The 21,511-nt window shown below is 42.3% G+C and overlaps 1 protein-coding gene across 1 annotated transcript in view; it reads left to right on the top strand.

Annotated features, from left to right (window-relative positions):
• The window catches only part of KIRREL3 (kirre like nephrin family adhesion molecule 3), a 672,744-nt gene that overhangs the window by 603,605 nt on the left and 47,628 nt on the right, over window positions 1-21,511 (top strand). Inside the window, exons 9-13 of the mRNA XM_063310966.1 lie at window positions 362-489; window positions 6,764-6,890; window positions 14,248-14,348; window positions 14,876-15,074; window positions 19,146-19,181. Of these exons, the coding sequence (XP_063167036.1) occupies window positions 362-489; window positions 6,764-6,890; window positions 14,248-14,348; window positions 14,876-15,074; window positions 19,146-19,181 (591 nt within the window). The remainder of the gene's footprint in view (window positions 1-361; window positions 490-6,763; window positions 6,891-14,247; window positions 14,349-14,875; window positions 15,075-19,145; window positions 19,182-21,511) is intronic.

Consider the following 21,511-nt stretch of genomic DNA (forward strand, 5'->3'; position numbering starts at 1 on the left):
ATGGCCATGTAGCAGTTGATGGGGATGCAGCTTTTGAATGCTGCTTTAAAAAATAACAGTCACACTAAAAAAAAGTAGTAATAAAGTCAGAAAATGATACCATATGCCAAGTATAATTGATCCTAATAACAATACTTCGTCTAACAAAAGATCCTCTTTCCTGGAAAAGGGTTAGACTAAACACTTCTTTAGGGAGTGCTCTAGGCCACAACAGCAGGAAGAACTCAGTTCAAACTCAATGCTTTAGCTGTAGTGTTCATTCTGTGTTCTTTCTTTTTCACAGTTGCTGTGATAAATGTTTAAATTGTAGAGGCTATCCTGTCCTGCATAGAACTTTTCTTCAACCGTTTTTTAATTTCAGTTGGGCCACGCATGATGACGGAACCACAGTCTCTTCTTGTTGATCTTGGATCAGATGCCGTATTTAATTGTGCCTGGATTGGAAACCCATCTCTGACCATCGTCTGGATGAAGCGAGGCTCTGGCGTGGTAAGAACAATGAGCAGTGCTGCTCAAAGCTGGCCAGATATTTGAGGATCGGCTTCCGAGCTAAGTGACACCTTACTGCTCTGCCACTTACGTCATGTATTCTTACTCTTCTTCCAGAATGTTTATGGCAGGGAAAGTCTCCATAACTTACCAAAGAGCTTTTAAAAACTGTAGTGACTAAGCATGTGACTTTTAAGCCATGATGTCCCCAATTTAAATGTTTGCTCAGAACTTCCTAATCTATTTTAGAATCATCACTGAGCTAGAAGGACTTAAAATTAGTAATATGGTGTTAGAATTTTTTTATATTTCCTTATCAGGTTCGTTTCTGAGCCAGGACCAAAGACACGGGCAGTTGCATGAAATTATGTTCTTTATTCTTCACCCAGGAGCAAAAGCAACGACATCGAGCTGTTAGGTGGGCGGCCACACAGGACCCCCTCCTCACAGCACATTATATACATTCCACCATGCTACTCCACTGGCCTGTGGAGGTTTCCCCAACACGTAACAGCCCTACGAAGTAGACCATATTAAGAGAAGAAGGTTGTACACAGGTAGTTCTCAACTTATGGCCATTCGTTTAACAACACTCCGAAGTGATAATAGCCTCAGAATGGGTGCTTCATGGCCTGTAAAGCACTTCTGAGCACCAAAAAACATCGCAACCCCCCACCCCCAGTCACCAGCTCACATTTATGGCCAGTTGCAGCATTCAGGAGTCACATGATTGTGTTTTGCAATTATTATTATTTTTTGCCATTTCCCAGCAAAAAACACCCATTGGGGAAGCTGGATTTGCTTAACAACCACAGTGATTCACTTAACAACCCATGATTCGCTTAATGGCCACAGTAAAAATTGTTGTAAAATCAGGTCTGGTCACATGGTGACTCGACTTATGACCTCGACAACTTACAATGGAAATTCCGGTCCCATTTGTGGTCCTAAGTCGAGGACTATCTGTAGGTTAGGACTGCCTTTATTGTTACAGCTGCAGTAACAGAATCTTGCAAGCCTCAATGTTCTTCCCCTTCCCATATTTTTTCTTCATATGAACTAGGGAGGGGCTTGTCTGAGATGTTTTCTCAAATTATTTTCTTGGCCAGGGCTCAAGCACCTCTTATCTGACCATTGCCTTGGTAGCAGTTCTTCCTCCTGTCCTTTGAGGCCATTCCCTGTGCTGTCTGCAAGACCCTACTTCTCTTCATTGGATAAAGGGGTGGGGTGGATGAAAAACAGTGTTGTTGTGTTCCAATAGTCCACTTACATTTTGCTTTAGTAGGGGTCTTCTTGAGCAATCAAGCCAAGGAAGGGATGGTGTATCATCCCAAGCCAGACTGCTAGGCAGCGATACCTAGCCAGAGTCAAATGGGAAGTTCTTTATAGTTAAATTAAGAGAAACGAAAATGTTTGACTATGCAGAGGTCATGAAGGTTGATTTATGTAACTGGCCTAATAAAAATGGAAAGGACAGGTTTCCATGGCACTCACAGCTCTTTCCGCATTTCTGCTTGCAAAGGGGAGCTTCACAAAATAGCCCTAATAGAATCTGAACAGATTCCCATTATGAGCAGCATCTGGGTTAACTAAAGGCCAAGGCCTCATTTAATCTCTCTGTGGCAGGTGAGGCTTTGTAAACTATCACTACATTGCACACTCATTGTGAGCAGTCCAAGCTAAGGCTGAGATTTGTTCTGGATCTGCTTTACTTAGGATTATGCATGCCTTTTTAATTATTTAATAGCCACAGTATCAGAAGATGTTTTGCATGTCTTAGTGGTTTTATCATCTCTCTCTCTCTCTTATCTATCTATCTATTATCTATCTATCTATCATAATAAATAGAGCAGTTGTATTCTCTTAAAAATAATGGCTTTTGATGGAGTCAGTCCACATGGAAGCAGCTATTTTACACCATAATCAAGTGCTGGAAAAGCATGAATATATTTATCAGCTTTAGTCAAGTAATAGATGGAATCCAGAATTTCACTTTTCTTTTATAAATAAACTGGCATATTAACAGGTGTACTTCATCAGGATTAAATTTATGTCCTTTTCTCTCTTCTGTATGTACAATAGCCAAAAAGATGGTGAGTGGCAACCTGTAATGATTGCCTATTCTAACGGACTCAGTCTCACAAGCAAGGGCTTAAGGATAACTGATTTATTGAAAGAATAGTATGCAAATACAAAGAAAGCTGAGAATGAGCAAAAGCACGCCAAATACAAACTAAAAACCCTCGCTTCAAATCCAGTCCCACCCTCACTCCCTCTTAGCAACCACCCCCTCCCCAGGTGTTAGCTGCCGTTACCCACATCAGCCTGGGAAAGTAACCTTGGACAGAGGCAATAACCCAAACATACATTCCACAGTGCAGTAAACAGATTACAGCCTGGCATGGCTGGAAATTTCCCTCCAGCAAACCCGGGTCAGGAAAATGACATGCGAAACGTTATGATGTATTCAGAACATTGAAACGGTGAACATGACACAACCAGATCCTTCCCATCTGCAATTTGAAACATGCTGGCAATGTGCATTAATGCAATAGGAAGGATTCCATTGGTCAAGAACAGTGAAAAAGCATGAAACCCCATCGCATTACATATATTTGAACACAGATGCATGGTACAGATGTGCATATCAGTGTGCAGGGCTGGAACCTGCCACCCACCATTCCTACAATACTTGCACAGAGAAGGGACAGTCTTAATGGGGATGAGGGTCTATACTGCATTCTGAATATAGGAACCTGTCTTCTGTCTCAAAGCTTTAGTCTACCTTGTTCAAATTATCTGCTCTGAGCATCAATGGTTCTCGAACATCTTCCCAATTATCTATTTCCTGATCTTAAGGCATCAGATCCTGAATTTCCTTTCAACACATGTGCTCTGTGTTCCATTCCCACAAAAATAACACTTCTGGCCATGTTTTTTCCATTTATTTCACCAAAGAAGAACAGAAAAATTAGCATCCTTTTGTGGGTTCCCATCTCTCTCTGTTTTTTGATCCAATCCATCCTTCAAAGTCTTTCCTTCATGGCCTTGGACAGATCAAACTGGAAGTCAGTCTTCTCTGGAGTTGGGAGGCATTACTTGGAAAAATAGCTTCTCTTATTTTCTTTAGCTTCCCCTAGCTCAGTGTTTCTCAACCATGGCAGCCTGAAGATGAGTGGACTTCAACTCTCAGAATTCCCCAGCCAGCAGGCTGGGGAATTCTGGGAGTTGAAGTCCACTCATCTTCAAGCTGCCACAGTTGAGAAATACTGCTCTGGCTGATAAATGGCTGCTGCACAGCTTCAAGCCCCCCCTAGTTGCTGACAAGATTACAGGCTACTTGGCAATGATAAAGATGTTAGCATTGATCCATCTCTGCTACAGCAAGCTTGTCTGTGTGTTTATTGCTGTGAGCACAATCAACTGTTAATGCAATTGCTGAAGGCTTGCAGTCATGCTTCAGTCTCTGCTCCTTTCCTAAAAGACAGCCTTGCTCCTTATTCTTTATCCTGAATCAACTCAGTTCCTCTGAAGCCCTCGCCATAGTCTCACAGCTAGCCTGTGTAAAGCAGTTGCTGGAGGTGGCCAAAGCAGAAGCAAGGAGATGGGAGAAAGAGGGGGATCATTTGCCATTTGCCTTGCAGCCCTACATTAGCCTCCCGCCTCCAAGAACTGTGCCAATGGCTACCTAGTTGGCTTTTGTGAAGGGAACAGGAGGAGATGGTGCCTTGCAGTTCTTGCCTCGGGCTGCAAAACAGTTTGAACTGAACTTGCATGCCCTCCCCCATTTCTGCTCATAACCACCTCCCACTTAAAGCCTGTGGATTCAGCCATGTTGTTCTTAGCTTACCCCTGGAAAAGCTAGGGAAGCAGAGTGTTTCTTGCATCCTCCCATTTTCAGTTAGAAAGATCAGGTGGAAGTGATAAAAGAGGCCATTGCAGCACCCGAAGAGTCACACAGTAGGGAACTAGAGAGATAAAACAGCTATGATTTTAAATATCTACCTGTGGCCAGCCCTGTCATACAGTCCAAGGAAGCAGCTTGGCTCCATAATTCCATATAACAAATAATCAGCCTCAGCGATTCTTCACTTCTTCAGGCAGATCTTGCAACCTCCCAGGCTATTCCTCATGAGAACACCTGCTTTTTCCTTTGACTCCTCAGCCATCCCTGCCCATCTGGGTCAGCACCCATGGAATGGTGGAAAGGAGCATATCATCCTTCATTTTCAGCCCCCGTTGCTGCTGCCACCACTGCTGGCCCTAAGCCTGTCTGCATTCATGAACAGATTGCTTCGTATAAGTTGCAGTCTGAGCATCTCATAAACAAAGCAAAAACATGCTTTCGGTTGCAATACTTCCCCAGTCTCTTTGTTTTGATGTAAGATGCCTTTGCAATATCTTTTGCTACTGCTAAGGGCATTTAAGTGTTTTGCTAAATATCAGTGTAAACCCCCCATCTGTGCAGCAGAATTGGCTGTGTGATCAGACGCTCAGCAGTGCCAAATAGAAAACATGCTGGACTGTATTTACAGAGCAAACACATGCCAGAAAGGCAAAAGGAACCAGGCCCAAAGGGATGCCATCCAAATTTCCACAGGAGAAAGGGAGCAGATGCTCCAGCCTTGCTTTTTGCAGAAAGGTGAAGGGAGACCATCACCCAGTATGAAGATCCCAGCATAAGAAATTAATGCCCGTCTACTTCAGCTGCAGGTAGATCCTGACAGCTCCAGTTGTATAGGTGGAAAATTAGCCACTGACCCTCAGCAACTTCCATAAGCAATTAGAAGAAGTTGACTCCTAAAGGCCATGTTTGTTTTAGACTCATCATATTTCCAAATATCACAGGAGTTCAGATTTTGCTGACTGGGCTGCACCAAAAATTCCCTGCTTCAGCATTTAGGAAGTTTTAATAGAATTGTCGATTGAACCAGTGTGGGTTATAGGGCAGCATGCCTAGCAGTGTAGATGCCAGAAGGGTCAAGGAAGCTTGAACTGGAGCAGGTCTGTATGACACAGGACTGATTTTCATGATACCTTTCTAATAGTGTGGCTGTGACCTCAGAAGGAGTAACACCTCTGCCTGGAAATGTAATGTGAAAACAGAAATGCTGGAGAATCTTTAGACACTGGCTAGGATACAGTCCAAACCTTGAGAATGAAATGTTCATCCACACAATAAATATAGGAATTTGGCCATCCCACCTACATCTAAAAATGATGGGGAGTACAATCTGCAGTTAAAAGTCGCAGATTCAGAGATGCTTCTTTCTTCCCTACAAACTGTGCATTTCACTTTCCCAAGCTGGCTGGGCTCTCAGCTGATGATGATAACACTCCAAAATTCTTAGACTTTTATTTGCTGTTGAGTGTTTAGTTTCATTACTTATGATCTATCCAATTTCTCAGGGAAAGGAGGAGGAAGCAGTAGAATATTTGGACAACCCACAATTTGAAGAAGTTCTAATAAGAACAGAACATGTCCAGGGGTTGCAGAATGCTAAATGTCTCATGCATGAAGGAGGGACAGAAGGGGAAGTCACAGCTCACTGGAATACTCAATAAGGGCACTCAACACTAAAATATTTTATTATATACAGAGCCTTGGTTATTCCAAGCCATTAAATACTTACCCAGTAGAAAGCTTTCTGCCAGAATCATGCTTGCTATCAGCATTGTGATGCTGATAACAGAAGGTACCACTTGGAGGCAGCTGTTTCAGTGGTTAGAGAAATTGGAAAGATGTAGAAACAGATGAGAGAACCTAGAATGGAGCTGATAGCCCTTACAGGAGGTGAAGGCCATGTCTCCCTGTCTAGATAGCACAGTGGAGGCCTAGCCAGGAGAAGACATACCAGGCAACAGATGGCAAACTGAGATGGGAAGACAACTCAGAACAGAGGATTACCTTTCCGTGCCAAAAGTTCAGATTCAGATGCCCCTGTCAGCACAGACATTACCTAATTAGCCAGACCGATGACTTGGTGGTTGGTTTCCATGCTTGGCTAAGTCATAATGTGGTTCATTTGCTTACATGTTGAGCCACATCAGGATATGAATTAATGCCTATGCGCCCAAGCACTGTGATTTGTAAACCATAGTTCCTAGCTTAGGCTGATGTGTCACTAATGCATTATGTTTAAAACAAACTATGATTTAGCACAGTGTCTGAATCCAGCTAGTATAAGGCTGCTTCATTCTTGAAAGTTGGGTTGGCATTCTTGTCTTCTTGGCTTCAGATCTGTCCCCTGGAACAAACTGTCTTCTTTTTCAGGTTCTGAGCAATGAGAACACATTAACGTTAAAAAATGTGCGGCAAGAGGATGCTGGGAAATACGTGTGCCGAGCTGTGGTTCCACGTGTGGGTGCAGGAGAGCGGGAAGTGGCTCTGACTGTCAATGGTACTTACCTTTAGCTGTCCTCACTGTCATTCCCCTGGATGGTTATTTTCCCAGTTCAAAGTATGGTTGTTAAGCTAATCACCCTAGAGTTCCTCATGGCAGAGATACACAACATCTGGAGGCCAAGGCTACATTGGGCATTTCACCAGGAAGCCACACTCCAAAAGGTGGGGCCAGTGCTAAGATTCAGAGCTATTATGAACTAGCTTTGCTTTGATACAGTTTGTTTAGCCCCATGAATTTAATAATTCTCCAGTCGTATTCCAAATTACAAATCAAGGGAACTTGGGCCCTGTGGACCATACCAAAAAGGGGGGGAGGGGCACAAGTGGCTTTCAGCTTCAGGTTTGCACTGTGGTCTTTTGTACTTGTATTTAGGGTCTTATTGACTATGGGAAAACATGCTGCTTTATCTCAGGCAAGAAATTGCACTCTTTAGGCAAAGGATATGAAGGGGAGAGAAACCCCTACACTGATTCTCTCCCTGTACTACTCTGGATTCTAAGCCACTGAGTTTGAAGAAAGAGGACTGCTTGTCTTGAGAGAGGAGAGATAAAATATAATGCTTCCCCCCCCCTTTTTTTTTTTTCTCCCAAGGCTGTATACTAGCTTCCATGCAAGAAACCCCAGTCAAAATTCATTTGCCAGTCTTGGTTCCATTTCATTTTGAATGCAGAGGGTGCTGAAAGGAGACACCATAGAAAACTCAACTAGGCCATCTGGAAAATAATAATAATAATAATAATAATAATAATAATAATAATAATAATAAATTCCCTTGCCTTCCACTCAACCTCTTATCTCAAGCTTCCTTTTCCCTATGGGTTGCTGCAGTTTAATTATAATTTAAATAGCTTGTAAAAAACAAAGTGATACATTTGATGAAAACAAAGAACTTGCTTCTTTCCCCATGCCCTTGCCTCGGGCACAATTACATCTCTCCTCCCCCACCCTGGAATGCCAGACTAAAAGAAGTAAATTATGAAAGCATTGTTTAAAGCAACCTACTTGATTGTTTGGAATAATCCTGCAGGGGTGGGGACTGACAAGGGACTGAATAAGCACAGAATGCTTGGGGAATTACCCACCCACCCCCACCTGGTTTTCTTCTATTTTCAGAACTACCTGGATGCTTCAATAACCTCATACACACACACACACACACACACACACACACACGCAAAATGAGGAGAAAGAGGAGAGCTGTCAGCCTTCCCAGGTAGACCAGACAGGAAACATGTCCAGATGAGCTAACTGTAAAGATAGTAAAGTAAAGTTTTCCCTTGACGTTAAGTCCAGTCGTGTCCGACTCTAGGGGGCAGTGCTCATCTCCATTTCAAAGCCGAAGAGCCGGCGTTTGTCTGTAGACACTTCCTCCATGGTCATGTGGCCGGCATGACTAAACAGAACACCGTTACCTGCCTGCCAAAGCGGTACCTATTAATCTACTCACATTTGATGTTTTCGAACTGCTTAGTTGACAGGAGCTGAGACTAGCAACGGGAGCTCCCCCCGTCACGTGGATTCGAACCGGCGACCTTCCAATTGGCAAGCTCAGCAGCTCAGTTGTTTAACCCGCAGCGCCACCACATCCCTTTTAATTGTAAAGATACATTGACAGAGTCTCGCAAGTCTGAAAGTACAGATCTCACACCATCTCCTTGGCAGCCCAAGAAACTAAGGAGGGCCCCTTCTGAGGCTCTTTCTCCACCCACTCTGCAGCTGTGGGCTATAGCCCTCTCTTACCTGACCCTAGGCAGCATCTCTTCGCCCTGTCTCTCAAGGTCTTTCTCACATACCATTACAAGAGCAAAGAGAAATAGTGGGGGGAAATAGCCCACTGACCTGCATTATTACCTATCAGTAGTTTATTAGACTGTTTTGCTAGGTTAACAGTTTTGTAGTGCCTGATGGCACGAGGTCACCCAGGATGGAATGTGAAGTGGTCATTGGCCCCAAGGAGACTGCAGTCTGTCTCAAGTAGACAAGAAAGAGAGCAGAAGGGGAGAAGTCAGTACAAACAAGGAGCGCAAATTTAGGTGCGAATCACACAACAGAGTATAAAAATAAGTTGTCCATTTGGTTAGGCTCAGTTTTATATTTTGCTAGCCATCTGTTGGCTTCAGCCTGGTCAATCCAGATAAAACCCTGTACATATTTTGGTGGACAATTCTTCCAAATATGCATCTTTGTATGGAGTATCTACTTTTTGTACGTGCTTCACCCACGAAGTGTGGCTTAATGCCACATGTTTCCCTACCATAATGTAGTTTTCTTCGTGCCTTTCTATCATAAAAGGGGAGGGATCTTTTGTCTCAACTTTTCACAAATAAATGCATGCTTGTGCACTTCTTTTGAGGGGCAAGATTGATTTGCAGTGCCCCCAAAATGCTAGAGCCCAGATGCTTCTGGTTGCATGGATGCGATCAAATTATGCTATGGAGGGTCATATTTACTATTTGCAGAGATGTTGTGATGGGTGAAGTGTTGGTTTAACTAGTGATTCATGGGAGAGGTTAAAATTTTCTGGATGGTTTCTGGGGAGAGAGATTAGCTTTTTCTCAGTGTTTCATTTTAAAACTGTATTCAGGTTATTCTGAGGCTTATCCAAAATTTTATATTACATTCATTATTAAATCCTGCTAGCAAAATTCAGCAACATAATGGAAGGCAGACTCTGAAGACTTCAAGCATGGGTTTGGGCACTGGAGGTGGCTACAGAACCACTTGTTGTCCACCCCTCCTTTAAAGAATGAAGAGGTGGCATCCCTCAGTGACAGGGCACATGCTTTGAATGCAGTCCTCAACATCAGTCAATTCATCATTGTTGCTGCAACTGGGATATATCAAGAAAAAGCCTCACACGGGCAGAATTTCACATTGCTTACCTATGTTCAACACTTCTGACACATACCCTTGCTTAAGCCCCTGTGAAATACTGAATTCAGAGTACAGTCTGTATATATTGTTGAAAAAAAACCCAGATACCATCGAGCACCCAAAATTCAGCTGATGAAGCCACTAGGATCCATAATCTAATTTCTGTCCACTGCGGCTAGTTTGGGAAGAACCTTCCCTCTTAGACAATCCCACGGTATTATTTCTTTCCTTCCCCACCCCCTCTCTGCAAACAAGGGGGCTTTAATCCTTCTCTCTTCTCCCCATCAGTTAGAATTGCCCATTGCCTTATGTGTTAGAAAAGCCTTTCCCCAAATGGAAATAAAATAAATCTTGACATCCTATAAGAAATCCATTTTGATGCAAGCTTCTGCCAATCCAGATAAAGAGGGGGGGGGGACCCTTGGTATTTACCAGTTGTGTAAGGGAGATATTATTGGGCACTGCCCAAGTGTAATAATAAGGATAAATGACTATTGCTAGGAAGGATAGATAGAGCATGATCAGTCTGCTGCCAAGCACCCTTTCCACTGAGAATCATTCTTCTGTTTGTATCCCACATGCTAGACAATGACGTTAACAAAGGAAACCACCACCAAACAAGCCAAGTTAATGCATGGAAGGAAAAGAGATTGAGAGTTGCCCTAATAGAACAGAAGCAAGAATCGAAGTGGTAGAAATGATATCAGCTTACCTACAAAGATCTGTGGCTTTATTCAATACATGTAAAATGTCAAATCCATTTGCAGAAGTAATGCTCCTTCATCTCAGAAGAAAGGTGCTGGGACTTGTGTACTCTGGCCCTGGAGGATCGGTTTTGTATCAGAGGCTCATAACTCAGGCCAGATACATGAAGGGCTCTGTTAGTCTTTTGTTTGTATTGATTGACATTGGAGACTTAGTTAATTGAATACCTCGCTGTACAACATCTTGCCAAGAGGGTGGATGGCAGGTCCTTTTATCCAACATCCAGACTCCAGCATTCCCATTTCAAGCAAGACAGTTTTGCGATAAGAATATATTGGCGCTCAGATTTGCGGCAAAGACAGGAAACAGGAAGATTAAAGCTCTGCTCAGCTCTTCTCCTCATACATGTAAGCCCTCAATTCAGCATAGGAGAATAGAGGTTAGCATGCTAAGCTTGCCTCCTCTCTCACCACCCCTAGGATTCTGAAATCTCAGGGAGAATTCCAGGGGTTGAGAAGACTTTCAATTGCAAAGTAGTGTATCTGTTTCCCTATTTTGCATATAGAAACAACAGAACAACCACTTAGACTTCATTCATAATTCTATACCACGAAAGCAGTCCAGCTTTATGGGCACAGGTACCAACTGTCTTTCCCTTCTTAATGGGTGTTTTTATAATAAGGAAAACACAAAGTAGTGACAGGAAAACACAGGTAGGCACCAAATGAAAGCCTGTGTCAATTGGGTACAGATAAATTCTAGAGTATATTATTTTAATGCAGTCTTCTTTCATTTCACCTTTTCAAACTGGTGCATGTATTTAAAACTCACCTTTTAAAATCTGCACACCTCCAAATTTTGTGCTGCCATTATTGATTTGATTGGAATTAATTCCGGCCTTTCATTCAGGAGCTTAAGTCTGAACAATTTAAAAACTTCACCAAAATGAGTATATTAGAGAAAATAATGAACATCCATTATGTTACTAAACACTGATAATAAAATGCACACAAATCAGTGTATGCATGTTTATACCAGTACACATGCACACACACACACACACACACACACACACACACACGCAGAAATAGGTTGAAGGAGATTTAAGGCTGGAAAATGGAAAAAAAAAAAACTAAAAGAAATCAACATTCATAGGTTCATTAATCCCTAACGGGATTTTTTTGGGAAAAAAATCTGGGGATGAAGCAGAATGATTGCACAATTAAAATTTTAAAAAAGCTTTTTGGGAATCACCTTTAGTGTCCCTTGGATTATCAGCGTGGCATGCAGACAAAAATATGGCATATTACTGGTCTTCAGGGCACTAAATTACCTCCATTTTTTTAAAAAAAAGGTTTAAACTGTTGAAGTCGATGGGTGCCACTGTTGCATAATATGCTTGATCATTGAAAATGCCCAGCACCTGAAATTCCCATGACAACCCCACTTCAAAATGACTGTTGTGTGAAAGAAATAACAAAATCCGAATAGACATTTGCCGTGTGGATACATGCATGATATGAAATGAAACAGAACTATCCTCCCTGCTGGATTTAACTAGGACATATTTTTGTCTGAATAAAAAGTTATTGAATAAAAGGAATGTTTCTCCCTAAAACACAAGCAAAGGAAATAATATCATTCACTTATGCCTTTCCCTCCAGGGTTACTTTTGGCCTCCATTTGATTTCAAAAAGGCCCTGAAGTCACAAATCTGCCACTCTTTTTTAGGTTTGTTTTGTGTTTTTTTCAGCTTCTGGGCTGTACAAATAAATTGGCACCGAACTCCTAAAACTAACAGCAAACAATCGTGCCACCATTTATATCCATGGCAACGCTGTCTGAAGGTTTTAGCTGCCTGGAGATGGCCTAATGCTCAGCACCAAATGCCAAGCGACAGAGAGATTGGCAGCTTTCACAAGTTGATTCTGACCACTGGGGCATGAGATGCCGGTCCTGAATTGCAAAAAAAACTATTTCCTCCCTCAAGCATATTGCTGAGCTGTTTCTTTTCTCAAGAATTACCCCAGTTCATGTTTTCTTGTCATCCCCATAAACTAAAGATGCTTAGCTCTTGCAGTGATACCACCAATCTATTGCCTTTTCTTCTGATTCTTCTTCATCTTTGCCCCCATAATGGGAAATAATGGGATGATTTGCAAAATGAAAACAAAGAACAACCCAAATTAGGGCTGGAGGTTTGGAATAGTGAGTTCCACCCAACTTTAAAAGATGCACATCATTGGTGGGCCGTATTCAATGTGAAGCTGGTAAAGATGCTTCAGCTCTGGCACGGGCAACCTCACGGGTCTTTCATCAGCTCTGCCAACTGCAGCAGGAACACCTTTCCCCACTTCAGACGAAAATACTGCACACCAGTCTTGTCAATAAAAATGGGAGGTAAAGCTGGCTAAAGATTATTCACTCCTTTTGAATTCAGTTCATACCTGTATAAAGAAATCAGAGGCTAAAATGAGTTTAGAAGTTGTATCCCAGAGTAACACTGGGGGAACACAAGAGTTCCATTTACTTCCTTGGGATATCAAACCAGCTTGGAAGAAAATATTTGAAACAGAGGTTTGCTAACACTAGGAGAACTACCTTTTTAAAAAAGCCATAGAACTATTTCTTAGTCTTCATTGTCCTTTACAGTCTAAATCCCTGTACAGGTAGACCTCATTTAGCACCCACAACTGGGACCTGCAATTTGGTCACTAAGTGAAGCAATTGCTAAGTGAAACCACAACTGTGCTTATGATCTGACTTCAGCTTTCCTTTGCTTTACAGACCTGCGAAGGTCGTAAATGCAAGGATTGGTTATAAAGTTACTTTTCATCAATGCTGTAACTGCGAAAGATCACTAAACAAGGCAGTCGCTAAATGAGGACTACCTGTATTCTATCCAATAGGCCATTGTCGTGTGCCTAAACACACTGAACATTTCAGAGACAGATACATACCAAAACCTCCATCCCAGAGATTCTACTTGCCTACTTTCCCTCCAATCAGAGCCCAGATTGGCCTTGGTGAGTTGGGACAAAGCTAAGAGGATGTGAGAAAGAAATCAGGAACAAGAGTAGAGGTTAGGAATGTGAGACAGAGGTGATTGTGACTTGTGTAATAAACAAGGCTCTCTTCCAAATTCTGGAAGGAAATGGGGGTTAAGTAAAGCCAATACCTTTTGCTGCCCATACTTAGCCCCTAAACTTCTGAATCATGACGGCACCTTTACTTGGCCGCAGCTTGCTTGTCCCATTCCATGGCAACACTGAAATTACTCCAGGCATCAGCGATTAGGGGATGGAGTTTTGGAAATCAAGCACCAAGGCAGTGCACTCACAGAGGTACATTCCTACTCAATCCTCTCCTTATTCCATTTTTATTGCATTGCTGATGGTCCTTCAGTTTTGCCCATGTTAGGCCACAGCACTGGGTAGGTAGAAGATGGATGACTGCATTTGTCTTGTGCAGCAGCGCCCACTGCTGGTTACCTGCAAGAGATTATCCAGCCTTTGAACAGCTTTAAAAGAAGGGAAGATCCTTCCATGACGTTCCTAGGTTAGAATCCCAATTTTACCACACTGCTTCCACCCGAGAATAAAACACATAATTGGCAGGAAGGACTGTCAGGTGAGCTTCAGTTGCCTTGCGTGGCATTCAGATGGAACTGTGAGCTGAAAGACTCACAATTTCTGTATTTATCAGAAACGGAAAAGGATAAATTGCAGTCAAGCACTCTTTCACCACAGTTTTCTCTGTCCTTCCTTCCCAGGACCACCCATTATCTCCAGCACACAGACACAGCATGCTCTCCATGGAGAAAAAGGCCAGATCAAGTGCTTCATCCGCAGCACTCCTCCACCGGATCGAATCGTGAGTCTGGGCCATCCACAAGGTTGTGAAACGCCATGAGAGACATGGGGCATTCTAGTAGACTGACATCCTATGGTTAAATAAATGTTTTCAGGGAGTCTGAACCAAGGAGGGGATAAAATAGTAAATAATACAGCATCTACCAATTCAAAGTTGGGACTAAATTTTTTGGTTTGAAGCTTGAAAAAGGAAGAGCCAGATTATACTTTCTGCAGCCAAGGATGCACTGAATAGGCACTTCTCCTGGCTGCCAGCCAGCAAATCTCATTCAGTAGAGGAGAGAAGGGGATGGGGGACTCTCTGATGTGCCCTTCCATGAAGGAATAGGCTGATTTGGATAAAGTTAAAATGGTACTTGAGCCCATTAAGGACCCCAACTGGTTTGGCATATAAGATTTTCACCCTTCTGATGTTACTCATCCATAAGATTTCAAACAAAAGGTAAATGCATACACACACATAGGTATTGTCTGGAGATGGATAGTAGCTGGAAAGCATGACTAATTACAACTTGCTTTAATATGCAGGCCTGGTCATGGAAGGAAAATGTCTTGGAGTCTGGTACCTCGGGTCGATACACGGTAGAAACCGTCAGCACAGATGAAGGTGTCATCTCTACCTTAACCATCAGCAACATTGTACGGGCTGACTTCCAGACCATTTACAACTGCACTGCCTGGAACAGTTTTGGTTCTGACACTGAGATCATACGTTTAAAAGAACAAGGTGGGAATTGCTTCTGTGGTATTTCAACACTAGAAAGGGTCTCGGAATCAGGGGAATGCTTGGGTGGAGTGGATAGAATGCTTTCCTGCTGAAAGTGAGAGACACAGGATGAAATCGGATGAAATAAAATGCAAGTTTAGCATACCTGGGGGGCTGGCTTCCTAATGGAAGACATGTTAAAAGGCCATGTTTTAAGGTATGAACATTCATGGAGAGCCAAGGAGAACGGAGCAGCAGTTTCAAAGCCGGTAAGGTTCCATCAGCTTAGGAAAAACTGGCAAAGAATGTTAGGAAAAGTTCAAAGTCCCACTTTGATCAAGCAGAACAATATTGTAATTAAGAGCAGTGAAAGGAAAAGTCTTACCTTGTGCCTATATTATTTGATGATGATCTGAAAATGTAAGTGGATTAATCAGTTCTTGCTTATCCTAAATCAAACCTATTCCTGCTGAGAATTAACCAGGATCAAGACTACTTTGAATTCTTAGATGCACTGAACAAAAGGTTAATCTATAAATTATGTAGTTCATGATTTGTATTTCCTCAACACTAAAATAATCATTTCTCTAAAGTGAGCATTACTTTGCAGAGGTTTTTGTTTTGTTTGTTCAAACAATCAACCTTCATTTGATTAGAAGGAAACCATGGAATTAATTTCTTGGAGTCCTGATAGAAAGTCTTTCACTTACTACGTCATAACAATTGTTCTGAGTGGCAGCAAAATAGCCAGTCAAATATGGGGAATATCTTCTATTTTCGTATAGAGAAAAATAAATCTGTGTTGCATTCGGATTTATTGCTGATCTTTGGACCATTGAGAAAATATTATGAGCTTCTACCCTTGTTTGTGGATACTCCCTCTTTCCCATGTTCTTCCCATCTCATTTAATGCTTAAATTAAATTTGATGAGATTAAGGGCTTATTTTTTCTTCTTTGGCCCACCCATTTCTTTGTATTCCACCTTGCCAAAGTGGGTCCTTAACTATTTGTCCTTATGGTGCACTACATAATTTACATATAAATTGAATCCAGGCTAAATTGTTTTAAGTAAAGCTATATGTTTCAGGGATGTGCCTGCAGAACAACATTGCACCAAGTGAGAAGAACTCTTTCTTCAGAATCTGAACATGGATGGATGGGTCCAGGAAGTTCTAGTTCATCCCGTTACCATCTTGCTTTTGTGTCACCATAAGAACAGTGGAGAAATGGGATGACGCTCTAAATATGACCAGCTAGTTGAGCTAAAGAAGAGCTATTTCTGTTCCCAAACAGAAAACTTTTAATCGCTTGAGGAGGAAAGATCTAAAGAATTGAAGTTGCCCTAAATAGAATTTAAGAAGTTAAGAATTGAGTCCGTGTCTTGCCACACTAAAATGTGGGTGTGGATTCAAAAGCAGTAAACACACGAATGAAGTAAAAGCTTAAAGGGTTTATTATACAAAGCATAGCAAATGTGTAAGTGACTGCAAAGCAGGGACAGGGATTATCCATAGACAGGGAATAAAACAGAAGTTGGCAACATTCAATAGAAGAATGTAAATATAAGACCAAAACTCACCTCTGGGGACTTCTGATCCTTATCCAAGGCAGCTATGGATGTTTCCCAGGTTATTCCAGATAGAGTAGAGCACCTTTCCTGGGGAGGTTTATGAAGCATGTACAATCTTGCATTGCATTACTCATTCTCCTAATAATGAACTTTCATTGTTTATACTTCTTGCCTACCTGTTATCAAATGTTTGAGCAAGATAATATCAGCTCATCCATCCTGCCCTCCCTGCCAGATGCCTTCTAAAAGGAAGAGATAACACTCTTAAACTAAAAGGCATGAGAAAATGACCAATTAAGGGAGCAGGAAAAATTACAGAGGCCTGTGTACTTTGGGGGAAAACAAGCTAAAGCTTTAACTACTATGTCACAAGCAGGCAGAAGAGAAGCCATTTCATACTGGAAAGGACAGAGGAAAATGGGGTATACCATTTAAACCTCCTCACCATTACAGTCATCCTCCGCCATAGCACTATAGTCACGTAAAAGGGGTTAGTTGGAAACCAGAATTTCTTTGGGGATTATAAATTACGGATAAGATTAATGTTCTTCAGAGTTGCATTTTGGCTTGCAAATAATGGTTTGGGGAAAATAGCCTGCACCATTATTTATTCTATACAGCTAGTCCTCACTTTACAACCTTTCATTTAATGATGGTGTGGACTTACGACAGTGCTGAAAAAACCAACTTACAACTGGTACTCACACTTACGACCATCACAGCATCCCATCAACACTTGATTGCCATTTTCAAACTTCCCAGCCAGTTTCTGGCAAGCAAAATCACTGGGGAACTGCATGATATGCTTAACAACCGTGTGGTTCGCTTAACTCCCATGGTGATTCACTTAACGATAGCCACAAAAAAAATTATAAAATTAGGTTGGGTTCACTTAAGGACCACTTCGCTTAGCAACCAAAATTCCAGTTCCAATTGTGGTTATCAAGAGAGGACTACCTGTATTTTCATGAACATCCGGTCACTGCCCTTCCCCACTGTTCTGCCGTTTTAATCGCAAATTTCCCCTCCCCATTTCATTTTTCGTCTAGTGATCCATCCAGTCAGGGATCATAGGCTTGGCGACATAACACTGTATAACCAATTGGATTTAGTGATTTGTGGAAGTCAGCAAAGATTCATGAAACCTCTTTAAAGTGTGGGCTATATTTCCTATTTAGTCACATGGCAGATTTTATCCAATCACCAAATGGATACTAGTGCAGGCTCTTCAGTGTATCTTACCAAAAGCTGAAAGAGGAAGGCACTTCATTCATCATAAAAGGAAATGCACCTGATTGAACTGTGATTATAATTTTAAAGGTCCCCTTCTAAACTGGGTACTGAAAAGTCCCAGAAGGAAGAGCAGAATTGCTTCTGTAGAGTCTCCAGTTCCATCCCACCCTCTTAAATGTTGGAGCAGGCATTTGGACTGTTCTCATTAAGTTGTGATTTATAGGCAAGGCTGCCTTTCAGATTAAATTGAAATTAAATGAACTTAAAGTCAGCCTTGGGTTCAGCCCAGTGCAAATAAAGTTAGTTGCTTGTTTTCCTGTTCCATGCCTAAGGGGCTAAGAAAGCAAATCCCAGCAGACCATTCTGCAAGGAGTTGTTCAGTTGTTCATCCTATAGATAAATGTAATTAAAGATCATTTGAGATGGGCCACTGTTCTGCACAGCTCGTAAAAAACAGGTGACTGCTGACTGCCCAGCAGTCTTAGAAAGCAGACAGCCCTGCCAAAAATAGCAGCATAATTTTGATGTGGGTTGAAAAGCTGCCGGTTGATTTATAATGGCTGAGCCTATAGGAAAGGGAATAAAGTTTCCAGCAATTGCTTTTCCAGCTGCCAATCTAATCATATGTACAACAGTCCCAAGACTATACCTCTTTTGCCAACAAGTGTGGTACTGAATGTTTGAACGTTCTCCTGGATTGTAAAACATTCTGCAGATAGAAAGCTAGAATTTCTTGCCCATCATTCAGTTAAATTCATTCCCTAATAAGATAGCTTTCCACAAGCAAGGGTCCCTTCCTTCCTTCCTTCCTTCCTCACTTCCTTCCTTCCTTCCTCCCTCCCTCCCTCCCTCCCTCCCTCCCTCCCTCCTTTCTTTCTTTCTTTCTTTCTTTCTTTCTTTCTTTCTTTCTTTCTTTCTTTCTTTCTTCTTTAAAGAAATAAGCAGTCCTACAAAGAGGCCCCATGCTCAGAGATCAATGTCATAGTATTCTAAAATTATGCCCCACTAGCAATTTCCACCAAGTGTAGTGTGTCAAAATACTATGGACCTGAACCACTAGGTGGGTTTTGCCTGATGTCCAGAGACGACCCTGCAATTTGGAATCCTAAACTGGCAATAAGTGGGGCATCAACCCTGAAGCTGCTCTTGGAAGTGATGGGCAAAACCTTCTCAGGATTCACTTACAGTGCTCTGAAAAAGGCAACACAGGCAAAAGAAAAAGAAATAACTGACTGACTGACGTTGCAGATGGGCTTTGGCTGTAGACACTTGCTTTATTTTCAAACAGGTACGGAAATGAAGTCAGGAGCTGGTATGGAAACAGGTACGGAATTATGAGTGAAGGTGACTCTGTGATCTCCCCCATCTCCCAAGCTAATCCCAATGAAACAGTTATGCCGTATCCATTAACAGGAGGTAAAAGGATGCCTGAGAAAGGAAGCATTATTGGAAGGGGTGGTTAGCTTTCAGAATCCTTGGGTTCTTCCACTCCTGACCACGTTCTCCCACTTTTCCAAATGGGGTAGTGCTAAAATTCACACTATGGCTACCCCGGTGATAAATTGGTGAGCATGAAGAAGAGGATATCTTACTTATCCTTAGACCCAGAGCTGGAAAATGCCCGTGAATGGCCTATTAGCATGTTCCTTAAGCCGTGTTCCACTGATTGAACCTCATCTCTAACATTAATGTTGGCACGTCAAAACAACCACGAGCAAAATTAACATTCAGGTATAGCCTATACCTCCTCCTCTTGCTGAATTAACAGTAATTGTCTAACAAAGAGACCTAACTTACTGCTCTTGGAAAGCTTGTGGGAATCCAAGGAATTTATCATGGCCTGTAGTTCACTTTCTGCTAAATCTGTAAAAGTCCTGGTTAGACATTTTGGGGAAGCAGAGATGACAGTTCACTGCAGGAATTATTTTGCAAACGTAAGTTTACCATGTTTCTGAAAACCACCTTTTGCAAGCATCTTCCCATCCCATCATCCCTGCCCTGCTCTGGGCTACTTTCTCTGTGCATGAACCCCATCACAAGCCATCTTCCCTCACTGTTTGCATCTGTCACTCTCCACCTCCCCATCACAACAGCTTCTCACCTACCTCTGGATCAACCTCTGTATTCCTCTGAAAGCTTGGATGGCAGCATCTTTTCTGCTCAACCTACATCCCAGGGTGCTTTTAGAACGAGCAGGAAAAGTTGTTTCTCCTAAGGGTCACATTCCCTTGGGCCTAATCTGTCATGGGCCATTTGCAGACGGAGTGGGATCACAGCTCAAAGTGGTGGCATTGCTTTGTTCTTTTGGCATTTCACTCTCTCCCCTCCTAACTCCTCTTCCGCATCCACCAGGTGGCCAGGGGAAAACAAGATTATTCTGTTAAGGAACCTGGATGATCATTGTAGGTGGCTTCTAAACTTAAGCCAAAGGGCCATATGACTTCCAACCTGCAGGTTGCCGGTTTCCACCACCATCATTTATGGTGGTGATGGTGGTAGTGATGGGGAGATGATAAAAATGGCAAGATGGCTTCTGCCGCCATGTAATCAAAGCCCTTCTCTTTTCTTATGTGTGACACACTGTAATGGGCAGAAAGAATAACCTTGAGGAACAGGTGGAAGAGCCACAGTCAAGACAATGGTGAGATAAAAGAAATCTGACTCCAGGACAGAAGTGTAATTTGAGAAAGCATCTCAGACATGACCCTCCCTAGTTCTCATAGAGAAAAAGGGAGGGCGCGGGGAGGTGTATTCAGACTTGCAAGATTCTGTTACTATAACTGTATAATAAAAGTAGTGTTATCTTGTGTGCCTTTGATTTCCAAGTTTGGTCTACCTTGGAGGGCTGACCCACACATGCATTGCACATTAAAAAGGGGGGCAGGGCTTCAATCACACAGTTGTGGCTGCCATCTTAGGGTCTTTTTTTTTCCCCTTTCCCCCCACAGGCACCCCTGCAGGTTGCCCACCACTTTCATTTATTCATTTGATGTACTTGAAACATTTCTAGCCCTCTTTTAAGGACAAATATTTCCCCAAGGTGGCTTATAACAATAAATTCATATGGCTATAAAACGCTATAAAATATGAATAATGGTAACAGTAAGAATAAATCAACTTATATCCCCATCTTCAGCAAAGGATCGTTACCTTGTCGTGGTGCTGGAGCTTGAGCACCTCAATGATGCCATGAGCTAAACCGTGAAGGGCCACCAAAGACGGGAAGGTCATGACAGAGAGGTCAGGCTAAATGCGATCCCTGGGGAAGGTAATGGCAACCCACCCCAGTATTCTTGCCATGAAAACTAAATGGATCAGTACAACCAGAGATATGTCGGTATACCATCAGAAGATGAGACCCCCAGGTCGGAAGATGGTCAAAATGCTACTGGGGAGGAACAGAGGATGAGTTCAACTAGCCCCAGACGTGATGACGCAGCTAGCTCAAAGCCGAAAGGACGGCTAGCGGCCAACGGTGCTGGTGGTGAACGGCGAATCCGATGTTCTAAGGATCAACACACCATTGGAACCTGAAATGTAAGATCTATGAGCCAGGGCAAATTGGATGTGGTTATTGGTGAGATGTCAAGATTAAAGATAGACATTTTGGGCATCAGTGAACTGAAATGGACTGGAATGGGCCACTTCACATCA

This window comes from Candoia aspera, chromosome 9, assembly GCF_035149785.1.
Source record: "Candoia aspera isolate rCanAsp1 chromosome 9, rCanAsp1.hap2, whole genome shotgun sequence".
Lineage (NCBI taxonomy): Eukaryota > Metazoa > Chordata > Lepidosauria > Squamata > Boidae > Candoia > Candoia aspera.